This window comes from Hemitrygon akajei, chromosome 8, assembly GCF_048418815.1.
Source record: "Hemitrygon akajei chromosome 8, sHemAka1.3, whole genome shotgun sequence".
Lineage (NCBI taxonomy): Eukaryota > Metazoa > Chordata > Chondrichthyes > Myliobatiformes > Dasyatidae > Hemitrygon > Hemitrygon akajei.
The window spans coordinates 126,878,260-126,904,635 of record NC_133131.1 but is presented as its reverse complement, the minus strand read 5'-3'; the positions used below and the strand labels follow the sequence as shown (position 1 = coordinate 126,904,635).

The window sequence follows — 26,376 nt, the reverse complement described above, 5'->3', positions numbered from 1 at the left end:
AGAAATAAGGTGGACGATCTTGTTGCACTATTGCAGATTGCCAGGTATGATGTTGTGGCCATCACTGAATTGTGGCTGAAGAATGCTTGTAGTTGGGAGTTAAATGTCCAAGGTTACACATTGTATCTGAGGGATAGGAAGGTAGGCAGAGAGGGTGGCATGGCTTTTCTAGTAAAGAATGGGATCACATCCATAGAAAGATGCGACATAGGATTAGAAGATGTTGAATCTCTGTGGGTTGAGTTAAGAAATTGCTAGGGTAAAAGGACCCTGTTTGGAGTTATATACAGGTCTCCCAACAACAGTTGGGATGTGGACCACAGATTACAACAGGAAATAGAAAAGGTGTGTCAAAAAGGCAATGTTATGATACTCAAATGGGGAAATCAGGTTGGTAATGGATCTCAAGGAGTGAGTTTGTTGAATGCCTTTGAGATGGCTTTTTAGAGCAGTTTATTGTTGAGCCTATTGGGATCAGCTATACTGGATTGGGTGTTATGTAATGAACTGGAGATGATTAGGGAGCTTAAGGTAAAAGAACTCTTGGGAGCCAGTGATCACAATATGACTGAAATTTGAGTCATATGACAATATGAATTCAACTTGAAATTTGATAGGGAGAAAGTAAAGTCTGACTTAGCAGTATTTCAGTGGACCAAAGGAAATTACAATGGAATGAGAGAGGAGTTGGCCAAAGTAAATTGGAAGGAGATGCTGACAGGGATGTCAGCAGAGCAACAAAGGCACGAGTTTCTAGGAAAAATTAGGAAGGTACAGGATAGATGTATTCCAAAAACAAAGAAATACTCGAATAGCAAAATTGTACAACCATGGCTGACAAGGGAAGTCAAAGCTACTGTGAAAGCAAAAGCAAAAGTTAATGGGAAGACAGAAGATTGGGAAGCTTTTTAAAATCCTACAGAGAGCAACTAAAAGAATCATTAGCAGGGAAGAGATGAAATACGAAAGCAAGCTAGCAAACAATATCAAAGTGGATAGTAAAAGTACTTTTAAGTATGTAAAACATAAAAGAGAGATGTGAGTGTGTATAGGACCACTAGAAAATGAGACCAGAAAATAATAATGGGACCAAGGAGATGGCAGATGAGCCAAAAGAGTATTTTGCTTCAGTCTTCATTGTGGAAGACACTAGCAGTGTGCTAGATCTTTAAGGGTGTGAAGGAAGAGAAGTGGGTGCAGTTACTATTACAAGGGAGAAATAGCTCAAAAGGCTGAAATAACTAAGGGTACATGTTAACCGGACCAGGTGAACTACACCCTAGGGTTCTGAAAGAGGTAGCGATAGAGATTGTGGAGGCATTAATAATGATCTTTCAAAATTCATTAGACTCTGGTATGGTGCCAGAGGACTGGGAAATTGCAAACATCACTCACTCTTTAAGTCAGGAGGAAGGACCTGAAAGTAAATTATAGACCAGTAAGCCTGACCTCAGTGAATGGAAAGATGTTGGAGTCAATTGTTTAGGATGACGTTATGAAATACTTGGTGACGGAACAAGATAGGATAAAGTCAGCATAGTTTCCTTAAGGGAAAATCTTGCCTGATGAACCTGTTGGAATTCTTTGAGGAGACTACTTATAGGATAGATAAAGGGGATGCAGTGGATTTTGTATAGCTGGACTTTCAGAAGGCCTTTGACAAGGTGCCATACATGAGGTTGTTTACCAATTTAAGAGCCCAAAGTATTACAGGAAAGTTACTGGCATGGTTAGAGCATTGGCTGATTAGTAGGAAGCAGCGAGTGGAAATAAAAGGATCCTTTTCTGATTGGCTGGCAGTGACTAATGTTGTTCCGCAGGGGTCAGTGTTGGGACCGCTTCTTTTTATGCTGTATATCAATGATTTAGATGATGGAATAGATGGCTTTTAGCCAAGTTTGCAGATGATATGAAGATTGGTGAGGGGTAGGCAGTGTTGAGGAAACAGGTAGACTACAGAAGTACTTAGACAGGTTATGAGAATGAACAAGAAAGTGGCAAATGAAATACAATGTTGGAAAATGCATGGCCATGCATTTTGGTAGTAGAAATAAATGTACAGATTATTTTCTAAATGGGGAGAAACTCCAAAAATTTGCGATGCTAAGGGACTTGGGAGTCCTTGTGCAGAACAACCTAAAGGTTAACTTGCAGGTAGAATCAGTGGTGAGGAAGGCAAATGCAATTTTCACATTCTTTTCAGGAGGTCACTTTGAATATTGTGAACAGTTTTGGGTTCCTCATCCGCGAAAAGATGTGCTGGCATTGGAGGGAGAATCAGAGAAAGTTCACAAGGATGATTCCAGGAATGAAAGAGTTGTCGTATGAGGAACATTTGTTAGCTCTGAGTCTGTACTCACTGAACTTTAGAAGAATGACAGGAGGATCTCATTGAAACCTTTTGAATGTTGAAAGGTCTAGATAGAGTAGATGTGGGAAGGATGTTTCCCATGGTCAGGGAGTCTGGGACAAGAGGGCACAGACTCAGGATAGAGGGGTGTCCATTTAAAACAGAGATGTGGAGAAATTTCTTTTCCAAGATGGTGGTGAATTTGTGGAATTTATTACCACAGGCAGCTGTGGAGGCCAGGTTGTAGGGTGTATTTAACACAGAGATTGATGGGTTTTTGATTGGACATGGCAACAAAGGTTACGGGGAGAAGGCCAGGGAGTGGGGCTGAGGAGGGGAGAAAAGGATCATCCATGATTTAATGGTGTAGCAGACTCCATGGGCCAAATGGTGCTATGTCTTATAGTCTCACATTCTAAGTTGGGCCTAACTTGTTCTTCCCATACTGTATTATTCAATGACTCTGGAATATGATGTGTTGAATGTATACATGATGGAATTAGGAATTCAGAAAAATTGTACATAACTGTATATTGGAGAGTATAAATTAAATTTTGAATGTACCCTGAGAAATGTAGGTGGTGTGGTGGAGTAGCAGTTACTATAATGCCTTACAGCACCAGCGATCAGAAGGTCAGGCTTCAGTTTCTGCCACTATCTGTAATGACTTTGTATGTTTTCCATGTTACTGTGTGGGGTTTTTTTTTTCTGATTGGTCCAGTTTCCTCTCACATACTGGTTAGGGTTTGTAAGTTGTGGGTGTGCTATGTTGGCATCAGAAGCGGGCTTCTCCAAGCACATCTTCGGGCTGGTCATTGACACAAATGATATGTTTCATTGTATGTTTTAATGTTTTGATGTACATGTGACATACAAAGCTAATTTTTAATCTTTAAAAAAATATCTTTAATCTCTAACTGAAATAATATTAACAGCTGTGAATATTCCTCACAAAAATTGTATTTTCTCATCCTGTTCACAGCCTGTGGTGGGACGTTTCACATGCAATCTGGAGCTTTCAGTAGTCCTAACTATCCTGAAAACTATCCATCCAATAGTGAATGCATCTGGTATATCATGAGCTCTCCTGGAAATCGTGTCCAAATCTCCTTCATGTAATTATGACATTTTTTTATAAGCATATCTGACAGTATTACATAAGGGAAGGCATTTGTTTGACTGGAAATTTATCTAGTGTGTTGTTTGGGTTTAATTAGCAATATTCAATAACTAATCAGGTTAAATGTGTTGTTGATTTTGTTTACAATTCACAGAAGTTTTGATATTGGAAATAGCTTCAACTGTTCCTTGGATTATGTTGAAATTCGAGAAATGAATGCCACCGGAGAACTAATTGGACGTTTCTGTGGCTCTGCTTTACCTGCAAATTGTACATCAGTTGTTGGACACATTCTGTGGGTAAAATTTGCTTCTGGTCCATCATCGAATCATTCCAGATTCAGTGCCAGTTTTTCTCATTGTAAGTTGTGGATTCAGTACATAAGTTATGAAAAAGTCCACATATTTTGAAATGTTTTCAAATCCAATGCATACATTTCTTTAGTTGTTATGTGGACCAATATTGAAAGATCTCCTCCAATATTTCTTGTGAAATTACAGTTTTCATGCTCCCATCTCTGGAAAACTATCAATCATTGACATTCACTTGTCCTTTTACCTTAGTAATTTAAATCTTTGTTTTATAAAGCACTCTTTAACTATGATACCTTGATCAATTATTTCCCAATATTCATACCCTGAAAAAATAATCTTTATTTCTTTTTCCATCTGGTTGTTGCAAGGTGAAAATTGTTAAGACATATATTTTAGCTATTGGCAGGAACATGTATAACAATTTAAATTTAATCTCTTTTGCATTAATATGTTTTATTTATCTATAAAGAAGCAATCAAAGAGTAACTTAGTTCATCTATTATCTAAGTTATCTTTGAAGTATAAATGCAGATTTGGATTAATGTACTTTAATCAATGAGGATAATATCAAATGATCATATTTTGATGATAGATTTAAGGAGAAAGAGAATTAGAAGGGATCTGAAGGGGAGATTTTTCACGTACAGTCTGGCTAATATCTGAAATGTACTGTCAGAGAAAGGGTTGGAAGCGGAGTCACTGACAACGTTTAGTACGCCTCTAGGCAAACATTTAAATTGTTTACTCATGAATGGCTACAGGGCAAATGCTGGAAGATGGAATTAATTTGATGGCTGTGCAGAGTTCAGCATGGAGATGCTGAGCTAAATGGTCTGTTTCCATGCTGTATTACCCAATGACTCTGTGAGAAACTATAACTCATTTTATAGATGGTACATATTGCTAATACTACCCACCTTATTAGTACTTATGAGGATGTTTCTGAATTCATGGAAGGGGTCACGAGCTTCATCCGGAAGTGCATCAAGGACGTTGTCCCCCAAAAATCGGTCAGGGTCTATTCAAACCAGAAACCCTGGATCAACAGTTCCGTGTATGCTGCACTTATCACGCGAGACAGAGCTTTCAACCAGTAACCACCAGGAACTCAAGAAATGTAGCTACGATCTATGCAAAGTCATCAAGACAGCGAAATGACAATACAGGGACAAGATCCAGATACAACGCTCCCCCAACAACACACGCAGCTTATGACAAGGTCTGCACACCATTGCAGACTTTAAAGCTAAACACAGTGGTGCTCCCAACAACACTGCCTCTCTCCCAGATGAGTTAAATCTTTTTTACACTCGGTTCAATGTTGCCAACACTGAGCCCCCAAGGAGAGCTGTTGATGTGACCTGCACGTTAGTCATCTCTGAGGCTGAAGTATGCAGGTGTTTCCAATGAGTGGACAGCTGCAAGGCGCTGGAACAGGATGGCATCCCAGGGCGGGTACTCCAGATGTGCGCAGCACAACTGGCTGGTGTGTTTGCAGACATTTTAATCTCTTCCTCTCCCAGTGTATATATGCACCATAGTCCCTGTACCAAAAATATCGCAAAAAATGAAGGAGCTGGCTGTGGACTACAGGAGGAATGGAGTCAGGCTAACCCCTATAGACATCAGTGGATCTGGGGTTGAGGATGAACAGCTTCAAGTTCCTCAATATACACATCACTGAGGATCTGACTTGGTCTGTACGTACCACCTGTGTGGTGAAAAAAGCACAAGAGTGCCTCTTTCACCTCAGATGGTTGAAGAAGTACCACAAGTCCCCAGATCCTAAGGACTTTCTACAGGGACACAATTAAGTACATCCTGACTGGCAGTAACACTACCTAGTATGGGAACTGTACTTCCCTCAATTGCAGGATTCTGCAGAGAGAGGTGTGGATAGCACAGCGCATTTGTGGATGTGGATGTGCGTAAAAAGGGCCTGAAGGACCAATGGGGACACGAGTCACCCCAACTATTTGGGCTGCTACCATCCAGGAAACAGTACTGCAGCATTAAAGCCAAGACCAACAGGCTCTGGGACAGCTTTTTTCACCAGACCATCAGACTATTAATTGACACTGACAATTGTATGTTTAGACTATATTGACTATCTTACTGTACATACTATTTATTACAAATGACTATAATTTGTACATTGTACAATCAGATGGAGATATAACGTAAAGATTATTACTCATGTATATGAAGGATGTAAGAAATAAAGTCAATTCAATTCAATACTCTAACAAGGCATCACCATTTGCCATTTCTCAGTTTATTTCAATATCATATCAGAATTATTCAGTGGCTAAGACTGCCCTTCATACAGTCAACAACTCCAACAATCATCATGCCACCTGATTAATTACTGAATGTATCCCCTATATTCAAATCCAAATCATTCACGAATATTACCTAGAATAAGGTGTTACGAGACACACCCAACCATTCCAGCTTCCTAGGTTTAGACCCTCTAACTCTCTGGATATGGATAGCTGGTGTGGTCCCTTTAATGATTCAGGACCGTCCTGCTAATTGCCAATTATGTTTTGGGTGTAAGAATTAAGTATTTAAAGAGCACCTGATTGGAGCCTCAAGGCTCAATGGTAAGTGCAACCAGAGCTATCATCTTGCATTTTGTGCTCAATTCTCGATCCAGTTCTATTCTGTGTCCTGATCCCAGCATTGGATACTCCAGCAGTTGGGTCCAAACCATCTTCATCAAGGACTCTTGTCGCATAAGGGTTCCAGCATCACTAGTCAAGGGAATCTAATCACAAAAAACAACCCTCTATCACCCTCTATCTTCTATTGCTAACCAATTTCAGATCCAATTTGCCAACTTGCCCCTGGATATCTGGGACCTTAACCTTTAAACCTTTTAAACTAAGTTCCATGTTGGAAGACCTTGTGATCCACTCATCCAAACTATTCCAAAAGGACCAATCAAACTTGTGACACCTTCTTCAAGAAGACAAGGACTTCAGCATGAGTGAGCACCATCACTTGAAGTTTTACTTCAAATCTTATGCCTTCTTGACTTGGAAATATTGAATTTGTCCTCCATCTTTACTGGATTGTAATCCGTGAACTTCCTATCCATCATCATGGTGGGAGTACATTCAATAGAAAAAACTGTGGAAATTCAAGAGGTGGCTCATCAGCATCTTCCTGAGAGCAAATAAGAATGAGAATTAAATTCTGGTCTTGCTACAAAAGTCCAGATCTTGAAAAATGAATAAATAAATCGGGATTCTACCATGAATCCTGGTATGGTGTAACCTGATAATCTAATTATTGGTTCATTTACCTTTAGTGAGTTTTATATTTAGATATTTTTACTGTTCAATCACGAAAAGTGTAAGTAACTGAAAAGGCCAAAGTGCATTGCCACTCATGAAAACATTATTTTTATAATAGCAAAGAGCAGACATTAATACCCATTCCCCTTGTCTTAATTTGAAATATGTTAATTTCAGTGTATGGCAATGAAATCACGGGCATCCAAGGACAAATTGCATCTCCATTATGGCCACTGTATTACCCACACAATGTCAACTACCACTGGACAATTACTGCTCCAGCATTCTATATCATCCATGCCAGAATTCAAGAGTTGGATATCGATGCACTTCATGAATGCAGATTTGATAAGTTATTGGTGAGTACTCTTTCCACCTCAACAAGATTCAAGTTTGCACTATAGGATTTTGACAATCAGTTTAGTTTTAGCTTTAGAGAATTTGTTGAATGCCACAGTGCAACTTTAAGATATTCAACAAATCATTCCATTACTATTTTAAATTGAAAATGCCAGTATTTTACCACCTCTGCTCCAACATCTTCTACATAGCAGTTGATACAGTACATCATGTTGATGGAATTGGATATTTATCTTGTAAATCAATTACATCTTCATTAGAAATTACAGACTCAGTGATATAATAGAATATAATAGATTAGAAATCTGTTGCATTTGAAGTTTTAAGGTATTTCCAACAGAAATTTTAATATATTATTGGATAATATTAAGTTAAAACATCTGCCAACAGCTTTGGCTATGCCCAGAAGTGGGCAGAGCTTGATGAAGGTTCTGCCATATAAGCAGTACTATCTACAGTACTCATTGGGTCCAGACCTGTTGGGAGGTAAGGAAGGATGGAACAGGAGATGGAAGGTCCTCAATGCTACTTTGGAGAAAGCTAGCACCTCCTAAAAGAGCCATGAAATTTAACTGCAGTCAGTGAAGAAGCTCTGAGAATGTAAAAATAAAGTAATTGAAAACAATGGAGAGAATCTTAGTTGAAATGTAGAGATTAAGTCGGCTACATCTCTACGCCTTAGAATTCAGAAAAATGAAACGTAACCTCATTGAAAGCTACAAAATTCTTGAGAACCTAAAAAGAAAGATGCAGGGAGGATGCTTCTTTTAACTGAAGAGTTTAGAACAAGATGTCATGGTTTCATATTAGAGGGTATTTTAGCCAATTAAATTAATAATGAGGGAAATTAGTTGACTAAAAGGGTAGTGAATCTTTGAAGTTCTCTACGGCAGAAGACTGCGGTAGTTCTGGTATTGATACATTCAAATCTGAGATTGAAGAATTTGTGGATGTTAGAGAAATCAAAGAATTAGGGGACACGAGAGTGTAGATGCTGGAGCGTGGAGTGACAAAATCCTGGAGGTGCTCAGTAGCGGAAAGGAATCTGTGGAAGGCAGGAAATTATTGACATTTTTGATAGTCCTGAAGCACATTTTTCCTCAAAACATTGATGATTCATTTTCCCCACAGATGTTGCTTGACCACCTGAGTTCCTCCAGTATATACTTTGTTGCACTTGGAACTTGGGGATGAGCAGGAAAGTAGTGTTAATGTAGAAGAATAGCCATAATCTTGTTGAATAATAAAGCAGTTTTAAAAGACTGAATGGCCTACTCGTACTTCACTTCTTTATGTTCTAGAAGTGTTAATACACATTTCTGCATTTTCCACAGCCATCCCAACCAATTTTACCTGCCTTACATCTATTAACATAATAAATAAAGTCTTGTGCCCAGAATGTGTTCTTAGCATTCCAGCTTTCTTTGCCATATGAAATGTTTTCTTTCTTATAGATCTATTATAAATATTTACTGATGCATAAACTCTTCTCAGGCTTCCAGCCGAGGATATGTACCGATTTTAACTCGTGTTTCGATGACAGTTTCTGCCATCTGCATCAGGCTGAGGCATGTCTAGTCTGGTAATAATAATCCATACCCCCATTGTCCATCCCTGACTGGTTAGTCCCCATCCAATTATGTTTCCGCTGTCCCACCTTGTTTACAGTTCTTACAGTGAGTGAGACCTTCATCTTTGTAAAATTTATTTTTTTCTAGTTTTATTTCAAAGGCTCCCTTAACCAGGTAGTCTCTAAAGCCATTGATGCCATAGTTTTGCACCTGAATTCAGTCCTGTGGCCATTACAAATGCAATGTTCTGCTACCGCCAATTTCTCTGGGTAGCCCAAACGGATACATCTCCTGTACTCCACGATGTGGATTTCCACCGTGCACTCCATCTAGCCAATATTTGCTGCTCGGCACTCACAGGAAATCCTCTAAACTCCGGCTGTCCTGAGTCCCAGGTCATCTTTGACACACATAACCCGATTGGATGATGACTAACCAATCAGGAGGGATGAGCAACGGGTGTATATATACCATAGGACTAAAAATGCCTGGGCATCATCCCTGGATGAAGATAGCAGAGTCTGTCATTGAAACATCGGTTAAAATCGATATCCATATCTGGCTGGAAAAGCCTGAGAAGAGCTTATTCCTTACATACACCAGGAAAGCACTAGATCCTTTTTCAATATTCACTGACTTCATTTAAAAGTTGCAACTTATTGAAGGAACAGGGAAAATCCAAAAAAGTACATTTTAAGAGGCTTATAAAATCATCTAATATTGAGCTTCCATCTAATTGAAATGCTTCTAAGATGGTCAAGCTCCTATAGAAATTAATTTCCCAACTGAAATAATACTCCCAAAGTCTTTTCAGTCAGTGAATTCCAGACCCTTTCTACTTTTCATTTGAATTTCCATTCTCTCAACTTTTCTCTAATTCTTTGGTTAAACCTAAAATTAAAAGAATGAAACAAATGTGAAATGTTTGAGAGGCACACAGTATGAAGCAACAAAGAAATAGTGTTTAGGAAATGTAAAGCAGAGAGCTTGACAGAGAAAGGATAGAGTTGGAGAGAGAAAGCAATGTGGGGAAAAAATGTGCATGTGAAATTCCAAGTATTGAAAGTTGACCTTATAGTCATATGCACAGGAGTCATGAATGTCATAGGCACAAAGCAGACTAAATTGAAAACTACAATGTAAAATTCAAGTAATAATAATCCATATTTTCTGGTTCTAGTTCTATGATGGTTCCAATATTCATGCACGTCTTATTGGAAAATTCTGTGGCTCTGAACTGCCTCCAGCTGTGACCTCCACTGGAAGCACCCTAACAGTTCAGTTTATCAGTGACTCAACAATAACTGGGAAAGGTTTCCTGATCGAATGGTTTGCAGTGAGATATATTGCTGACCCAACAGCAACACCAACTCTCCAACCTGGTATGTGGTTAAACGTACAAGGGTGACAGGCATTCTTAGTGGGGGTGGGGGGGAAGGGGGAAGTCACAGGCAAAATTGGAAATTTGTACTAGGTCTTGGTGGTAGAGAAGAATTTTCAACTGTAGGAAATATGCTATTGAAGTCAGAAGAGTTAAGACTGTAGAAAAAGGAAGGAACTCCTGTGTTTACTTTGTAATAATTGTTCTAATGTCAAGCTCCCCAAAAGAAAATGAGATGCGCTGTACATATGTATCTAAGGCAAATATGCACGTACATTGATATGTCCGCTTGGAACCTGTTACCGTGCCTCTAAAAATGTTATTTAGTAAAACAAATCTTTATAAAGAGCATAGATCAGCTCTAAAAAAAACCAAGTAATTATATTGGTGAGGCAGGTGCTACACTACTAGTTTGTTAGTGTTGCTTTTGCGGAATTCCCTCCTGGGTGTACACAAAATAATATAGATGACCCTGTTGCTACTTAAATAAAGACATATTCTAAGCTTGCATGCCAAGCTGAGGCCCTTACTTCCGTAATTGTTCTTTATACTAGATATCTAAACTTGCAGGGAGTTTGGCAATGGGATGATGAAAATCGACAAACGTGGGAGTTCGCTCTCCTTAGGCGTAGCAGCGACAGAGAAAAGTGAATGTTTCTAGCACTTATTTTGATACATTTCCAGCAAATGGCAGAGTCAAGGATTTTTGAATTTTTATTTTCTATTGAAGAATCATTTGTAACTGAGGAATCATTTTGCATCTAAATTCAGAACATAAAATTATCATCTTTATTTTGCATTTTTTTGTTTTGTCTATAATGTTAATGAAAAATCCAAACCTCGGTTTGTTCACAAATATTCACAAACACAATTACTCAGTTTGAACTAGGCATCAGTTTAAATCCTTCACTGGTTGGTGGGCAATTTAAGTTCAATAAACTAAATTAAATAAAGCTAAATTTTGCACAGATGATATTCAAACCACAAAATTGTTTTAAAATATTATTTTATCTCATCCAACTTGATGGCATGAATATCGATTTCTCCTTCCAGTTAAAAAAAAATTCCCGCCTCCTCCCATCATTTTCTATTCCCCATTCTGGTCTCTTAACACTTCTCAGTTGTCTATCTCCTCCCCCTGGGATCCCTCCTCCTTCTCGCTTTCCTATGGTCCACTCTCCCCTTGAATCAGATTACTTCTTCTCCAGCCCTTTACCTTTCCTACCACCTGGCTTCACCTATCACCTTCTAGCTACCCCTCTTCCCCTCCCCCCACTTTTTATTCTGGTGTCTTCCCCTGGGTCCACCCCTTCCCAATGGGCCACCCTCCTCTCCTATCAGATTCCTTCCTCTTCAGCCCTTTACCTTTTTTCCTGTCTGGCTTCATCTATCAGCTTCTAGTTATCCTCCATCCCCTCCCCCACACCTTTTTATTCTGGCATCTTCACCCTTCCTTTCCAGTCCTGCGGAGGAGCCTCAGCCCGAAATATTGACTGTTTGTTCATTTCTGTTGATGCTGCCTGACCTGCTAATTTCCTCCATCATTTTGTGTCTGTTACTTTAAAACCGTATGTGGTTTACAAATGTTGCAGTCAACCACTCTGTTAAAGCGAACAGCTAAAATATGGTGATGTGATCCTGTGAGTGAAATACACACGCACAGCACACATATATATGTATGTGTTATATATTATATATATATACATACACACACACACACACACACGTTAAAAACAATAGTAATATAAAATAGTATTTCTTGCCGTATGTACCTACTTTCATTTTATCTGGAAGATCATATACTTATTTGGTCTGTTTCTGTCTACTGGTCAAATGAGACTTTGCCAGAATTGCAGTAAACTTAGTTGGATAAAATGATGAAGCATACGTTCCTAGAATATCATTGTAGGGACAGTGTCTCTCCCTGTCCCTGCAGAGCTCAATAAATGAGAGAGAGTTTTGAGCTTTTCTGTCTTGCCAGCAGTACAGATTCTTTTAAAAGAAGTAAATCTTGTTACATGTTGAATTTTCGAAGCACTGAAAGTGAGATATTTTGTATATTTTTTAAATAATTGAATGATAGTAAATTGCAGTAAAGGTAACTCTTTCAATCTGCTGGAATATTGGTCTATTTCACTATGAAATAACAGTGAACACTTCATTTTCTTGCAGGTTCATGTGGTGGAGTTGTTGTGACTGGGGAGAGCCCGACTTTCCTTTTCTCACCAGGCTGGCCCAGTAATTACGGAGCACACTTGGACTGTGCTTGGATCATTTGGGCACCACAGAGCACAGTAGAATTGAACATCTTGGCTCTAGATATTGAGCTAGATGCATATTGTAGATATGATAAGCTAGTCATCAGGGATGGTAATGATTATTTCCTAAATTTTTATCTTAAGCAACTTTACTTTCTTCAAAATTGAAATTCTAAATGGATTTCACCTATTTTTGATACACTGACTATGTGCTGTATAAAGCACCAATCTGATTCCATGCAAAGAAAATATGATTGGAGAGACGTATATTGAAAATAGTGCTATGTTACTTACAACCTGATGCAAAGTGCTTCCTGCACTGATCTTTGGGAAGGACACCCCTCCTTAAAGTACAGTGGTCAGCTTTTAAAGCTGCTGCCTCATAGTGCCGCAGACCTGGGTTCAGTCCTGACCTCAGGTGTTGTGTCTCTGTGACCATGTAGGTTTCTTCCAGGTGCTCCAGTTTTCCTCAACACTGCTGTCTGAATGTTTGACAGGTCATGATGAATTGCTCTAAGTAGGTAAGTGAGTGATAGAATTTGGAGAAACTGATGAGAAAGCAGGGACATAAAAATATCACTATAGGTGAAAACATGTGGTTTGTGATCAGTGCACACTCGGTAAGCCAAAGGGTCTATTGCTATCCTCCTCTCCCTCCTCCTTCCCCCTCTCCCTTTCTCCAACCTCTTCCTTCTCACCAATGACCTCTTTGCACCATTGATAAGTGCATGGAGGCTGAGCTTTTGAGCAGATTTAATAAGCAAAACTGTCCTCTTGCACCACTACCTGGAGCCTTCTGTGCAATTTTACAGTTCATTGGTATCCTTTTAAAAATGGTTTTGTTGGTTTGTCAGAAACTGTAGGCTTAATTGCTTTTCTGAGTGCCAAGGAATATCTTGGCCAGGGTTCCTTCAGCCAATCATTATTAAAGATTAGCTTCTTTTTCTGATATTGAAATAAATCCTGAATAATATTAATGGCGTTTGATTCTCTCATGTTTTTTGCCTCATCCCAACATATGTAATTGAAAGTAATTCTAAGATGAATAAATCTTATCTCATTTTGCACTTCCTTGCAACTTTCAATTTGTTGCATTCTTTATTTTCTTTTTGTAACTTGAATTATGTAAGGGTCAGCCAAATCAATGTCCAGAAACATTCTAACATACTTCGAAATTTTCTGACATACAGTGCCTATAAAAAGTATTCACCCCCCCAGAGGTTTTTATGTTTTAATTGTTTTACAACAGTGGATTTAATTTGGCTTTGTTTGACAGTGATCAACAGAAAAATACTCCTTCGTGTCAAAGTGAAAACAGATCTCCACAATGTGATATAAATTAATTACATATATAAAACACAAAATATTTGATTGCAAAAGTATTCATTCCCTTCAAGACAGTATTTAGTAGATGCACCTTCGACAGCAACTACAGCCTTGATTCTGTGCGGATAGGTCTCTTTCACCTTTACAGATCTGGACACTGCAATTTTTCCCCTTTCTACTTTACAAAACTGCTCATGCTCTGTCAGATTGCACAAGGATCACGAGTGAACAGCCCTTTTCAAGTCCAGCCACAAATTCTCAATTGGATTGAGGTCTAGACTCTGACCTGACCACTCCAGGACAGTAACGTTGTTTGTTTATACGCCATTCGTGTGTAGCTTTGTCTTTATGCTGAGGTCATTGTCCTGCTGGAAAACAAATCTTCTCTCAAGTCGCAGTTCTCTTGCAGGATACATCAGGTTTTCCTCTAGGATTTCCCTGTATTTTGTTGCATTCATTTTACCATCTACCTTCACAAGCCCTCCAGGGCCTGCTGCAGTGAAGCAGCCCCACAGCATGATGCAGCCACCACCATGCTTCACAGTAGGGATGGTGTGTTTTTGATGATGTGCAGTGTTTGGCTTACGCAAACCATGCACCATCAATAACTCTCGGAGACGTGAAGGCGAGATATAGGCTTTAATTGGCTGGAAGAAAGAACAAGCAGCAAGTGACCACCACACAACATCCTGGAAACTGAGGCCGGGGCTGTGCCTCCAATCGCCTTTATACCGGGGTCTGTGGGAGGAGCCACAGGAGCAGTCAGCGGGGGGGTGGCATGTCCAGACAGGTATATGTAGTTCACCACAGATGGCCAAAAAGATCAATTTTGCCTTCATCATAGAACTGTCTTCCAGCTGACTCCAGAGTCTTCCACATGCCTTCTGGCAAACACTAGTCGAGATTTCATGTGATTTTTTTCAACAGTGGATTTCTCTTTGCCACTCTCCCATAAAGCTGCAACTTGCGAAGCACCCTACAGTTGTATACACAGTCTCTCCCATCTCAGCCACTGAAGCTTGTAACTCCTCTAGAGTTGTCACAGGTCTCTTGGTGGCCCCTTCTTGCATGGTCACTCAGTTTTTGAGGACGGTCTGCTCTAGGCAGATTTACAGCTGTGCCATATTCTTTCCATTTCTTGATGATTGACTTGACTGTATTCCAAGGGATATTCAGCGATTTGGAAAGTTTCTTGTGTCTATCTCTGACTTGTGCTTTTCAATTACCTTTTAACAGAGTTGCTTAGAGTGTTCTTTTGTCTTCATGGTGTAGTTTTTGCCAGGAAACAGACTCACCAGCATTTGTACCTTCCAGATACAGGTGTATTTTTACTGCAAAAAATTAAAACACCTTGACTGCACACAGGTGACCTCCATTTAACCAATTATATGACTTCTAAAACCAAATGGCCGCACCAGTAATGATTTGGTGTATCATATTAAAGAGAGTGAATACTTATACAATCAATTATTTTGAGTTTTATATTTGTAATTAATTTAGACCACTTTGTAGAGATCTGTTTTCACTTTGACACGAAAGAGTCTTCTTCTGTTGATCAGTGTCAAAAAAAGCCAAATTAAATCCATTGTGATTCAGTGTTATAAAATAATAAAACATGAAAACTTCCAGGGCAGAGGAATACTTTATATAGGCACTGTATATAGTTAATATTCTGAATAACTTTTAAAGATATTTGTATGTTGACTAATTAATACATGATTTGTGATTGGAAACAATATTGAAAGAAAGTGTTGGCTTGTTTTCTGCTCAATTTTTAGTTCAATGTATAACATTGCATAGCTCACTATTAATTTCTCAGATAGGTTAATTAATTGTACTTCATTACCGACAGAATACTCAGATTTTGGGAATGGCACCATGGTGTGCAGTACTGCTGAGAATGACAAATTTGAAATTGTGATATTGCAAATGTACTCCTTTACAAGAATTACAGATTCTGTTTTTTTGCTTTGAGGTGACAATAACCGCTCTCCAATACTTGCCACTTTGTGTGGCAGAGGGTTACCTGGAACCCTTCGATCAACTGGTGAAACAATGTTCCTTCGATTTACATCTGATGAAAGTTCGAGTGGTGGTGGATTCAATGCTTCTTATCATAAGAGTATGCTGTGTCTTTAAATATATTTTATTTACTTGCATTCTTTTTATTTAAATTATTTCCATTAAGTTATAAATGTAATACAATTGAAAATGAGCCAGTAGCAGTTATACAGAAATAAAAGTAGAAATGTGGTTGGAGACACAGATTTATAACTTCAGGTTAATAACCCTCTATATCACCAATATTAATAAAGAGAAAACATAGTAATTGAGAAAATTGTGCAAGCTTGGAATTTTAATACAAATAAGTTGAGAGAAGTAAGAAATTGCATTATGTTATAACTTTATAGTAAAACTATAATGTTATATTAATATTCTTTTTAACAATTAAACTAGATCTTGGATGTGGAATACAATATGCATTGAATAATCCAGTATGTGGTGCTAATGATAAAAGTGAATTTTCTACCAATCCACTTAGAAATCTTTTTGTATGCGTAAGTTAAAACTGTACCATCTTAGTTGTAATAAACTAAGATATTACATTTTGATAACAGTTCCCTCTTTTGGCTAACTTGTATCCTATATAATATCTAAGTTTGGCATTGTATTCAATTTTTAAATGAGCTGCATGAGGACTCTACAATAGCAGATTTCCTGCTCAGGGTGTTTATAATTATCTGTTTAATGTATTACTTCATAGAGGAAATAAACCGTAAAAAAAAATACATACACCTCAAATTTAAAAAAAAATCTGCTTTCAGTATAGGTATGTTTATTTTCTATAACTTGGCTGAAAGCTTATGTTCTTTTGGATCCTATGTAAGTGGTTAGACAAACTACTGTAAAGCTATTATGTGCTTTTTAATATTTGGAAATGGTAATTATTGTCATGTTACACATGGCAAAAGTGTATCCCTCAAGTAGTGCTTAATTTTAAATTATTTTTTAAAATGTTTGTGCATGCGTTCAATTAAGAATCTGATACTTTCACTCCATTCAGCTTGTGGAGGCCATGTTACTGCAGATCATGGTGTTATTACTTCACCCTACTATCCTCACGCATACACTCCAAACCTAAATTGCACTTGGCATGTTGATGTCACCAGTGGGTTCATTATTGCTATCCATTTCAATCAGCCATTCCAGATTAAAGGTTCTGGCACAAACTGCACACATGGCGATTATTTAGAAGTAAGTAAACTTTGTCATTTGTACCAGTGCAAGTTGATATGAAAGCTATGTATTTGATTTTACCTTTAAAAATGATTACTGAACCTGGATCTGTAAAGTACAATCATGTTCTCTTGAAATTGCAACATATTTCACAACTAATAAATTAATTTTAAAATATAGTAACTGTTTCAACATAAACAAGTGCAGCAGCCAGTTAGCATCTAACAAGATCCAACAAACAGTAAAATGATTAGATAATCTGTTTTGGTATTTTTAATTGAAATTGATATTGGCCAGAAAAAGGGGAGAATTGTGCTTTGGTGGTGTAAAGAAATTTTTATATCCTCTTAGAAATGTCAGATTACAGCATAAATCTCTGAAGAGTGTTTGTTTTGGAAGTTGAAATATGTCAGAAAAAAATAGAAAAGAACCAAATGTTTCTTTAAGTTTAACATCACAGCTAATTAATAAGAAAAGAAATCTGACGTTAGTATTTTTATTTATACTTTAAAACATCAATTGCGTTTTTTTTAAAGCTTTGGTTTTGTTGCTGCTTGGAAGTTAGGATATTGTGACCAGCTAAAGACACCAAACTTTGAATGAATTCTGAGGATGTGAAAGTGATTCATTATTCTATTGTTCTCCTTTGTCAGCTTAAAAGAATCAGGAAATTTAAGCTATATTCAGTGCTTTCCTTCAAGATGTTAAAGTGGTTCATCAGTCTGTACATCGGCTGTGAACAAAGCATGCTTTCATGCTTCATTGGAAGAAGATTTCCTCTGAGCAGCAGAAGTTTTTGAAAAATGATTTTACTATCATTTTACAATGATTTTATGGCTAAAGCACAGAAAAAATCCTCCACCAAACAAAGAACTTATTTTCCCCTGCCACAAAACAAGGACAGAAAAGCAGAAACCCATTACACCAGACCTCTGCACCATCGGCATTGTTTGAAATTCCCCAGAAACCCAGAAGAGGCTATGCTCCAAGTTATGCTCAAAGTATGCTCACAGTTATATAAGGGAGTTTAAGTTTTATTTCATACTTCATTTGCCTTCAGATACCCAGGATAGGTGTTCATTAGAAAAAGCGAGTGCTAAGCTTTACACTTCCAACCACTCCTTTCTCAAATCAATGTCACTAAAGGTAACATGTCATAATTTGCACAGAATACTTTTGTTTGCACAAGTAGTATGCTGCAGCAAATGCTGCTAGGACCTTTGTTGTTTGTCATCTATATTAATAATTTTGATGAGAACGTAGATGCCATGCATATTATGTTTGCAGATGCCACCAATAGTGGACTGAGAAGAATGTTAAGGTTAAATAGGATAGAGATCAACTGGGAAAGTGCAAAATAGAATGACAGATAAAATTTAGTTTAGAAAAGTGCAATAGTTATTTCAAAACACTATGTGAATAGGAATTTGGCAAAATTTGTGGGGCTGTGGAACTGTTCTTATCAAAAACTTTCTAATGTCTAATGGTAAACCAGGACAGGACAAACACAGTACATGACAAAGTCCTGGGGGAGTATCGTTCAATGCCTTGGGGTACAAGTATGTAGTTCCCTGAACATGGGAGCATAGGTTCGGCAGGGTGATGAGGACGGCACATGACATGGAGTACAAGAGTGAGGACATAATTTTACAGTGAGGATCAGAGGGATCTTGGGGTCAGAGTCCATAGGACACTCAAAGCTGCTATGCAGGTTGACTCTGTAGTTAAGGCATACAGTGCATTGGCCTTCATCAATCGTGGGATTGGGTTTAGGAGCCAAGAGGTAATGCTGCAGCTATATAGGGCCCTGGTCAGACCCCACTCGGAGTACTGTGCTCAGTTTGGTCGTCTCACTACAGGAAGGACGTGGAAACCATAGAAAGGATGCAGAGGAGATTTACAAGGATGTTGCCTGGATTGGGGAGCATGTCTTATGGGAATAGGTTGAGTGAACTTGGCTTCTTTTCCTTGGAATAACAGAGGATGAGTGGCGACCTGATAGAGGAGTATAAGATGAGGAGGGGCACTGATCATGTGAACAGTCAGAGGCTTTTTCCCAGGGCTGAAATGGCTAACATAAGAGGGCACAGTTTTAAGGTTCTTGGACACAGACACAGGCAGCTGCAGCCAGCCACAGCAGGCCAAAGGTGCTGCTATGGAGTTAGGACAATGCTAGTACTGAGAACGGAGTTTCTTGTACCTCTATTACAAGTGTTGGCATCAGCTGAAAGGTCTGTCCTAATTGCAGATGTAAACTGAAGTTGTACAAACTAACTTAAAAAACATTACTTTAGAAGACGGTCCCATTTTCAGTGTAGGCTATGTGCCTAGAACAAATTAATGAGATTATTGCTGATTAACATTTTTTAGAACTTTGAGAAGGATCTCTGAATTCATACAACACACACAAAATGCAGGAGATTTGTTTAGGTTGCTTTGATTTCCAGCATCTGTAGATTTTCTTGTCTCTGAATTCATACTTTTTAGATAAAGGGATAATAATGGGTCTGTTTTGAATTTTATGACCACATTATAAATTCTGCTCTCCAGTTTGTGTCAGTTTTGACAGATACCATTGAATCAAATATGTCGGCTGATCAAGGGCCAGTCTAGCTACTGCGCCTGCAGTTGCACCCCTTTTGGTTTAATCGTGCTCTCCATGTTGCCTCTCTAGAAGATCTTGACATCCTCTTGGTTCTGCACTTCCATCAACCTGGCTACTTTCTTTCCACTGCTGGCTCTGATGCTGCATTGACATAGTCCTCTATCAGCCCAGCCATTATCAGTACAATACTTGATATTATTAGTAAAATAACAAAGATCTTATTCTGTTAATTACTATGTAGTTACAAAATGTTATAGCTGCTTTCAGTTACAAACAGATACTCCACGTGTTCCCTTGATAGAGAATGAAATTGCTCCTGCTATTTAGGCATGTCTGCAAATAGAAAGGCACAGCAGCCTAAAGCCCACCCACCTGCCCGTTAAACTCCACTTGCTGCATCTGAGCCAGAGTAAGTGGATTTTACAAGGTCTTCAGAATCTGCAGAATTGATCTTGTAAAATATTTGAATGGATTTATGCATGAGCTAAATGCTCTTATACAAAATGTTTATTTTTGTAATAAGCTAATTTTCAGTAGTATTAACCAAGTTAGCTTTGTAAGAAAAGTGTGTTAAATATGTTGTCTTGCAACAATTCATGTCCAGCAATACTGAAGTGAGTTTGCGAAGAACCATGGAGGAAAATTCTCCAAGTTTGTAGACTTCGGCAGTAATTCATCAACTATGCCCAGAGTGACAATACTGTCCTCTGAAATACGGTATTGTCTCATGCCAATGTTTTTTTAATATAAGTTAGTTCCAATCTAATGCAAGAAGTATATGTTCTAGGGCCTTTTCCATATGATGAATAAATGAGCAGCAAAGATTTTGTTGAATAATTTCATAAGATCAATGAAATTTTGGCATAAGAAATGGCTGAATCCTTTTATAAATGAATTTCCTCAATCTTTTGTAATGATCATTAGCATCAGGCTATTGCTTTTGAGAATAGTCTGGATTATTGTTACTTTATGTCTGGTAAAATATTAACCACCACTGTATTTACGTACATATATTAAATTGAAAAAGAGTAATATTTTTATTACTATTGTATTTGTCAAGTTTTCCTATTTAACTATAACATTCAGCTAATTTTTATCCAGTGAAGATATGGCTATTATAGATTAAACTGATATTTGCCGTCATCCTCAGTCTTTGCTGAATTATCTAATCCCATACAGGTGGTCATAAATGGCATGCATATGGTCCTGTTGCATCTAGATGGTATCAGATAACTTGGCAAAGACTGGGTCTGAAGACGAATGTCCATCTGATCTACATTTTTAAAAAAACAGAGAAATTGCTGATGATTTCTGTCCGATGGCTTATAGAAGGAGAGTGCATTTGCTTATGGGATACTTCCAAATTGTTTAGTACCGGTAGTCTTAATTGAGGGTAGCTAGTAGAACTAGTAGATCACGCTTCCACCATGACATATAATGCTGCCTGTGTGGAGTCTGCACATTTCATGTGACTCCATGGATTTTGCTCTAAGTGCTCCAATTCTGTCCCACATTAGAAGGCATAGTGTTTGTTAGGTTAATTGACCCCTTGTGCAGAGGTCATGGTGGAAAGAGGAGAAATACCGTAGTCTGAAGATGAGAAGAATAGGATTAGTACAGGATTAATAAAAATAGTCACTGCAGACTCAGTGGTCTGTAAGGTTTGTTTTTTTTGCTGTATGACACTACAAACTCTGTGACTCTAAAGCTTCCATATGGTCCATATTCACTTGCTCATCCTATTAGAAGGTGAAAAGCTACTGTCAAATATACACCATAAAGAGTCAAAACCTTTTTCACAATGATGAAGAATGTATTGTGTAGCCCTTTTAATGATGTGATTAAGAATCAGATAACCTTTTCAGGGTTGCAGAAGTATACAACAATTAGTAAGTTATTAATATCAGAAGCCACATGCTGAATGATCCAATTAAATTGATTACAATATTTCCATTTTTGAAAAGGTTTATAACTGATTAGTTGATGTCAATGTTGTTCAGTGAATCATGAGGCATTTGTTAAAATTGTGCTGAAATTTCATAATAGAATCATTGTTTATTGACCTAAAAGACTGAATGCTTGCAAATCTGTAAATTGTCAGAAGTATGAGTAATTGCTTGTGTATAGTTTTTTTATACTACTTCAAGGTTTTAAAGACCTCTATCTTTGATATTTATTTTTTCATAGAAGAACCCTAATTTTTTTTGTTATTTTCTATTCTAGTTAAAGAATGGACCTGATAAGTCTTCCCCACCTTTAACCTCCCATGAAGGGATCGGACGCTATTGTGGTGAGAGCCTTCCTATCATAATGCACACCACAGACAATCAACTCTTTGTGCACTTCACTTCTGATGAAAGTAATGAGGGGCAGGGATTCAAGTTCACTTATCATGCTTCAAATCTTGGTAAGTGGACAAAAAGACATCTGAGAGATTTAATTGTTCAGATTTAGTTTCATCTGTGGTTTATTCAGTATATTTAATTGCTATAAACTTATTTCCAAATATTTTCATAAGTTGACCTGAAAACAATTTCATTTACAAGGTACTAACATGTAATTCATTTAGCAATTCAACAGAAATCATTCTTCTTCTTCCATACCCCTTTGAGGTTTAAAGACAGTTTTGACCCAGAACTCCCATTACTGAGCAGTGGCCACTCCTTATATATGTAGAAGTAGACATAGGCCAGCTTTGCACATTTTCCCCAAGCAGAATTAACTGTATAATGTCCATAAAAATTAACATTTCAGATTGTGAAGGACAACACATTTATATTACTAATTATGTAGTTTTAAGCCATCATGGGCATTTAGAATAGAAAATATTTCCCAACTGGCACTTTTACGAAATTTTGTGGAATATTTGCAGTTCAGTAGCAGACCTTTGGAGTTGAGCTGTATCTTGTAATCTAAGGAGTACGCAAGCCTCCTTTCAGCTCTCTTCTGACTCAATCTAGATATTAGGATCACAGAAAACTACAGCACAGAACCAGGCCCTTCGGCCCATATAATCCATGCTGAACCATTTAGACTACCAAGTCCAATCAACCTGCACTCGGACCATAGGCCTCCAAAGCCCAAACATCCACATACCTATCCAAACTTCTTTTCACTGTTGAAATTGAAATCACATCCACATGCTGCTTGCTTGTTCCACACTCTCACCATCCTCTGAGTGAAGTAGTTTCCTCTCATGTTTCCCCTTAGCCAATTCACCATTTACCCTTAGCTCAGGACCTCTAGTTGTAGACTCACGCAACCTCAGTGAAAAAAGCACCCCATCTACACCCCTCATAATGTTTTATACTCTATCAAATCTCCCCTCAATCTTTTACATTCTAGGGGATAATGTTCTATCCTCTTCAATTTTTCCTTATAACTTCGGTCCTACAGTCCTGGAAACATCCATGTAAAGTTTCTCTATACTGTTTCAATCTTATTTACATATTTCCTGTGGGTAGGTGGCCTAAACTACACACAATCTCCAAATTAGGCCTTGCCAACATCTTATACAACTAAAACATTACATCCTAACTCCTGTATGTAATACTTTGATCTATGAAGGCCAATGTGCCCAAAGGCTTTCTTTACGGCCTTATTTACCTGTGATGCCTCTTTCAATGAATTATGGTCCTGTCTTCCCAGATCCCTTTGTTCTACCACACAAAGTTGGTCCTCCCAAAGTGCAACACCCTACACTTGTCTGCATAAATCCCATTTGCCATTTTCAGCCCATTTTTCCAGCTGCTCCAGATCCCACTGCAAACTTTGATAAGTCTTCCTCGCTGTCCACTATACTCCCAACCTTATTGTCATCTGCAAATTTGCTAATCCATTTAACCACATTATCATCCAGATCATTGATATAGATGACAACAGACCCAGCAGTGATCCCTGCAGCACTCCACTAGTCACAGGCTTCCAGCCAGAGAGGCAACTATCTACTACCACTCACTAGCTTCTCTCACAAAGCCAGTATCTAAACAAATTTACTACCATATTTTGAATGCCAAATGACTGAACCTTCTTGACCAACTGCCCATGCAGGCCTTTGTCAAAAGCCTTGCCGAAGTCCATGTAGACAACATCCACTGCATTTTCTTCATCAACTGTCCTGGCAATTTCCTCAAAGAAGTCTCTAAGATTGGTTAGACACGATGTACCATGAACAAAGCCATGCTGACTATCCCTAATCAATCCTGTCTAGCCATATACTCGTATAGCCGGTCCCTTAGAATACCTTCCAATAATTTTTCCACTACTGATGTTAGGTTCACCAGTCTATAATTTCCTGGTTACTCTTAAAACTTTTCTTAAACAGCTGAGCAGTATTAGTTATCCACCATTCCTCCAGTACCTCACCTGTCACTAAGGATGATTTCAGTATCTCTGCTAGGGCCTCTACAGTTTCTGCTCTTCCCTCCCACAAGGTCTGAGGGAACATATTGTAGGTCCTGGGAATTTGTCTGCCCTGATTTGCAAACACCTCCTCCTCTGTAATTTGTGTAAGATCCAGGATCTTGCTGTTGCTTTGCCTCACTTCTACAGATTCTGTGTCCATCTCCCGAGTAAATATAGATTCAAAAAATCCACTTAAGATCACCCCCATCTCTTTTGGCTCCCAATCTGATTGCCTATCTGATCTTCCAGAGGACCAATTTTGTCCCTTCCAATCCTTTTGCTCTTAACATATCTCTAGAAGCCCTTAGGATTCTCCTTCACCTTGTATGCTAAAGCAACCTCATGCCTTCTTTTATCCCTCCTGATTTCTTTCTTAAGCGTTTGTTCCTACCTGCCTATACCTGCAATACACATCTTTTTCTTCTTAACTGGGGCCTCGGTATCTCTCAAAAAACAAGGTTTCATGAACCTGTTATCCTTGTCTTTTATTCTGTCTGACACATACAAACTTTGTACTCTCAAAATTTCACTTCTGAATGCTTCCCATTTACCAAGTACACCTTTGCCAGAAAGCAGCCTGTCCCAATCCACACTTGCCAGATCCTTTCTGATACCATCAAAGTTGATCCTTTCTCCAATTTTGAATCTCAAGCCAAGGACCAGACCTATGCTTTCCATAATTACATTGAAATTAATGGCATTATGATCACGAGGTACAAAGTATTCCCCTGTACAAACTTTTGTCACCCGACCTGTTTCATTCCCTAATAGGAGATCAAGTAGTACACACTCTCTTGCTGGGACTTCTGTGTATTGATTAAGGAAATGTGATTTCCTGAACACATTTGATAAATTCTATCTTATCTAGCCCTTTTACACTGTGGGAGTCCCAGTCAATATGTGGGAAGTTCAACCCAGATAAGTGTGATGTGTTTCATTTTGGTAGGTCAAATGTGATGGCAGAATATAGCATTAATGGTAAGACTCTTGGCAGTGTGGAGGATCAGAGGGATCTTGGGACGAGTCCATGGGACACTCAAAGCTGCTATGCAGGTTGACTCTGTGGTTAAGAAGGCATATGGTGCATTGGCCTTCATCAATTGTGGAATTGAATTTAGGAGCCAAGAGGTAATGTTGCAGCTATATAGGACCCTGGTCAGACCCCACTTGGAGTACTGTGTTCAATTCTGGTCACTTCACTACAGGAAGGATGTGGAAACCATAGAAAGGGTGCAGAGGAGATTTACAAGGATGTTGCCTGGATTGGGGAGCATGCCTTATGAGAATAGGTTGAGTGAACTCGGCCTTTTCTCCTTGGAGCGATGGAGGATGAGAGGTGACCTGATAGAGGTGTACAAGATAATGAGTGGCATTGATCGTGTGGATAGTCAGAGGCTTTTTGCCAGGGCTAAAGTGGCTAGCAGGAGAGGGCATAGTCTTAAGGTGCTTGGAAGCAGGTACAGAGGAGATGTCAGGGACAAGTTTTTTACGCAGAGAGTGGTGAGTGCATGGAAAATGGGCTGCTGGCAGCATTGGATAAGGTGGAAATGATAGGTTCTTTTAAGAGACTCCTGGATGGCTACATGGAGCTCAGAAAAATAGAGGGCTTATGGGTAAAGCCTAAGTAGTTCTAAGGTAGGGATATGTTTGGCACAGCTTTGTGGGCCAAAGGGCCTGTATTGTGCTGTATGTTTTCTATGTTTCTAAGTTAAAATCACCTACTTCAGTTCATTTCTCTCAAATGTACATCAAGATGCACTTACCTGTTTTCATCTTATAACCTCATTTACTGAAGAGTTTCACTTTCTGCATGAAATTTCTTCTGAATTCCATGTTAGGGTTATTGGTAACTAACTTGGAATTACGGTCTTTACATCTGGTTTGCTTGCAAATGAAGTTCTCCTCAAGCCTACACCCTATTCCAACCTTTCGGTAATCATGAAGGTGTAAGGTTCTAAGTAAAAGTGCAACCAGCCAGGCCAACTGTATTTGATAAGAATCAAATCTCCACTTAGATATTTCAGAAGAGATAGAACTACAGTTATGGTTGGAGACTGAGTTCTGTTGGTGCTTATACTATACAATTTGGATTCGTGGTAAAAAGCATTCCGCAGTTCCCTTAGTTCAAAATAACACACATCCCTAAAG

General features: G+C 38.5%; 1 protein-coding gene across 1 annotated transcript in view; it reads left to right on the top strand.

Moving 5' to 3' along the window:
• The window catches only part of cubn (cubilin (intrinsic factor-cobalamin receptor)), a 355,208-nt gene that overhangs the window by 181,426 nt on the left and 147,406 nt on the right, over positions 1-26,376 (top strand). The window contains exons 35-42 of the mRNA XM_073055305.1: positions 3,333-3,465; positions 3,625-3,830; positions 7,264-7,445; positions 10,198-10,399; positions 12,571-12,768; positions 15,958-16,104; positions 17,047-17,237; positions 22,048-22,231. Coding sequence (XP_072911406.1) covers positions 3,333-3,465; positions 3,625-3,830; positions 7,264-7,445; positions 10,198-10,399; positions 12,571-12,768; positions 15,958-16,104; positions 17,047-17,237; positions 22,048-22,231 — 1,443 coding nt within the window. The remainder of the gene's footprint in view (positions 1-3,332; positions 3,466-3,624; positions 3,831-7,263; positions 7,446-10,197; positions 10,400-12,570; positions 12,769-15,957; positions 16,105-17,046; positions 17,238-22,047; positions 22,232-26,376) is intronic.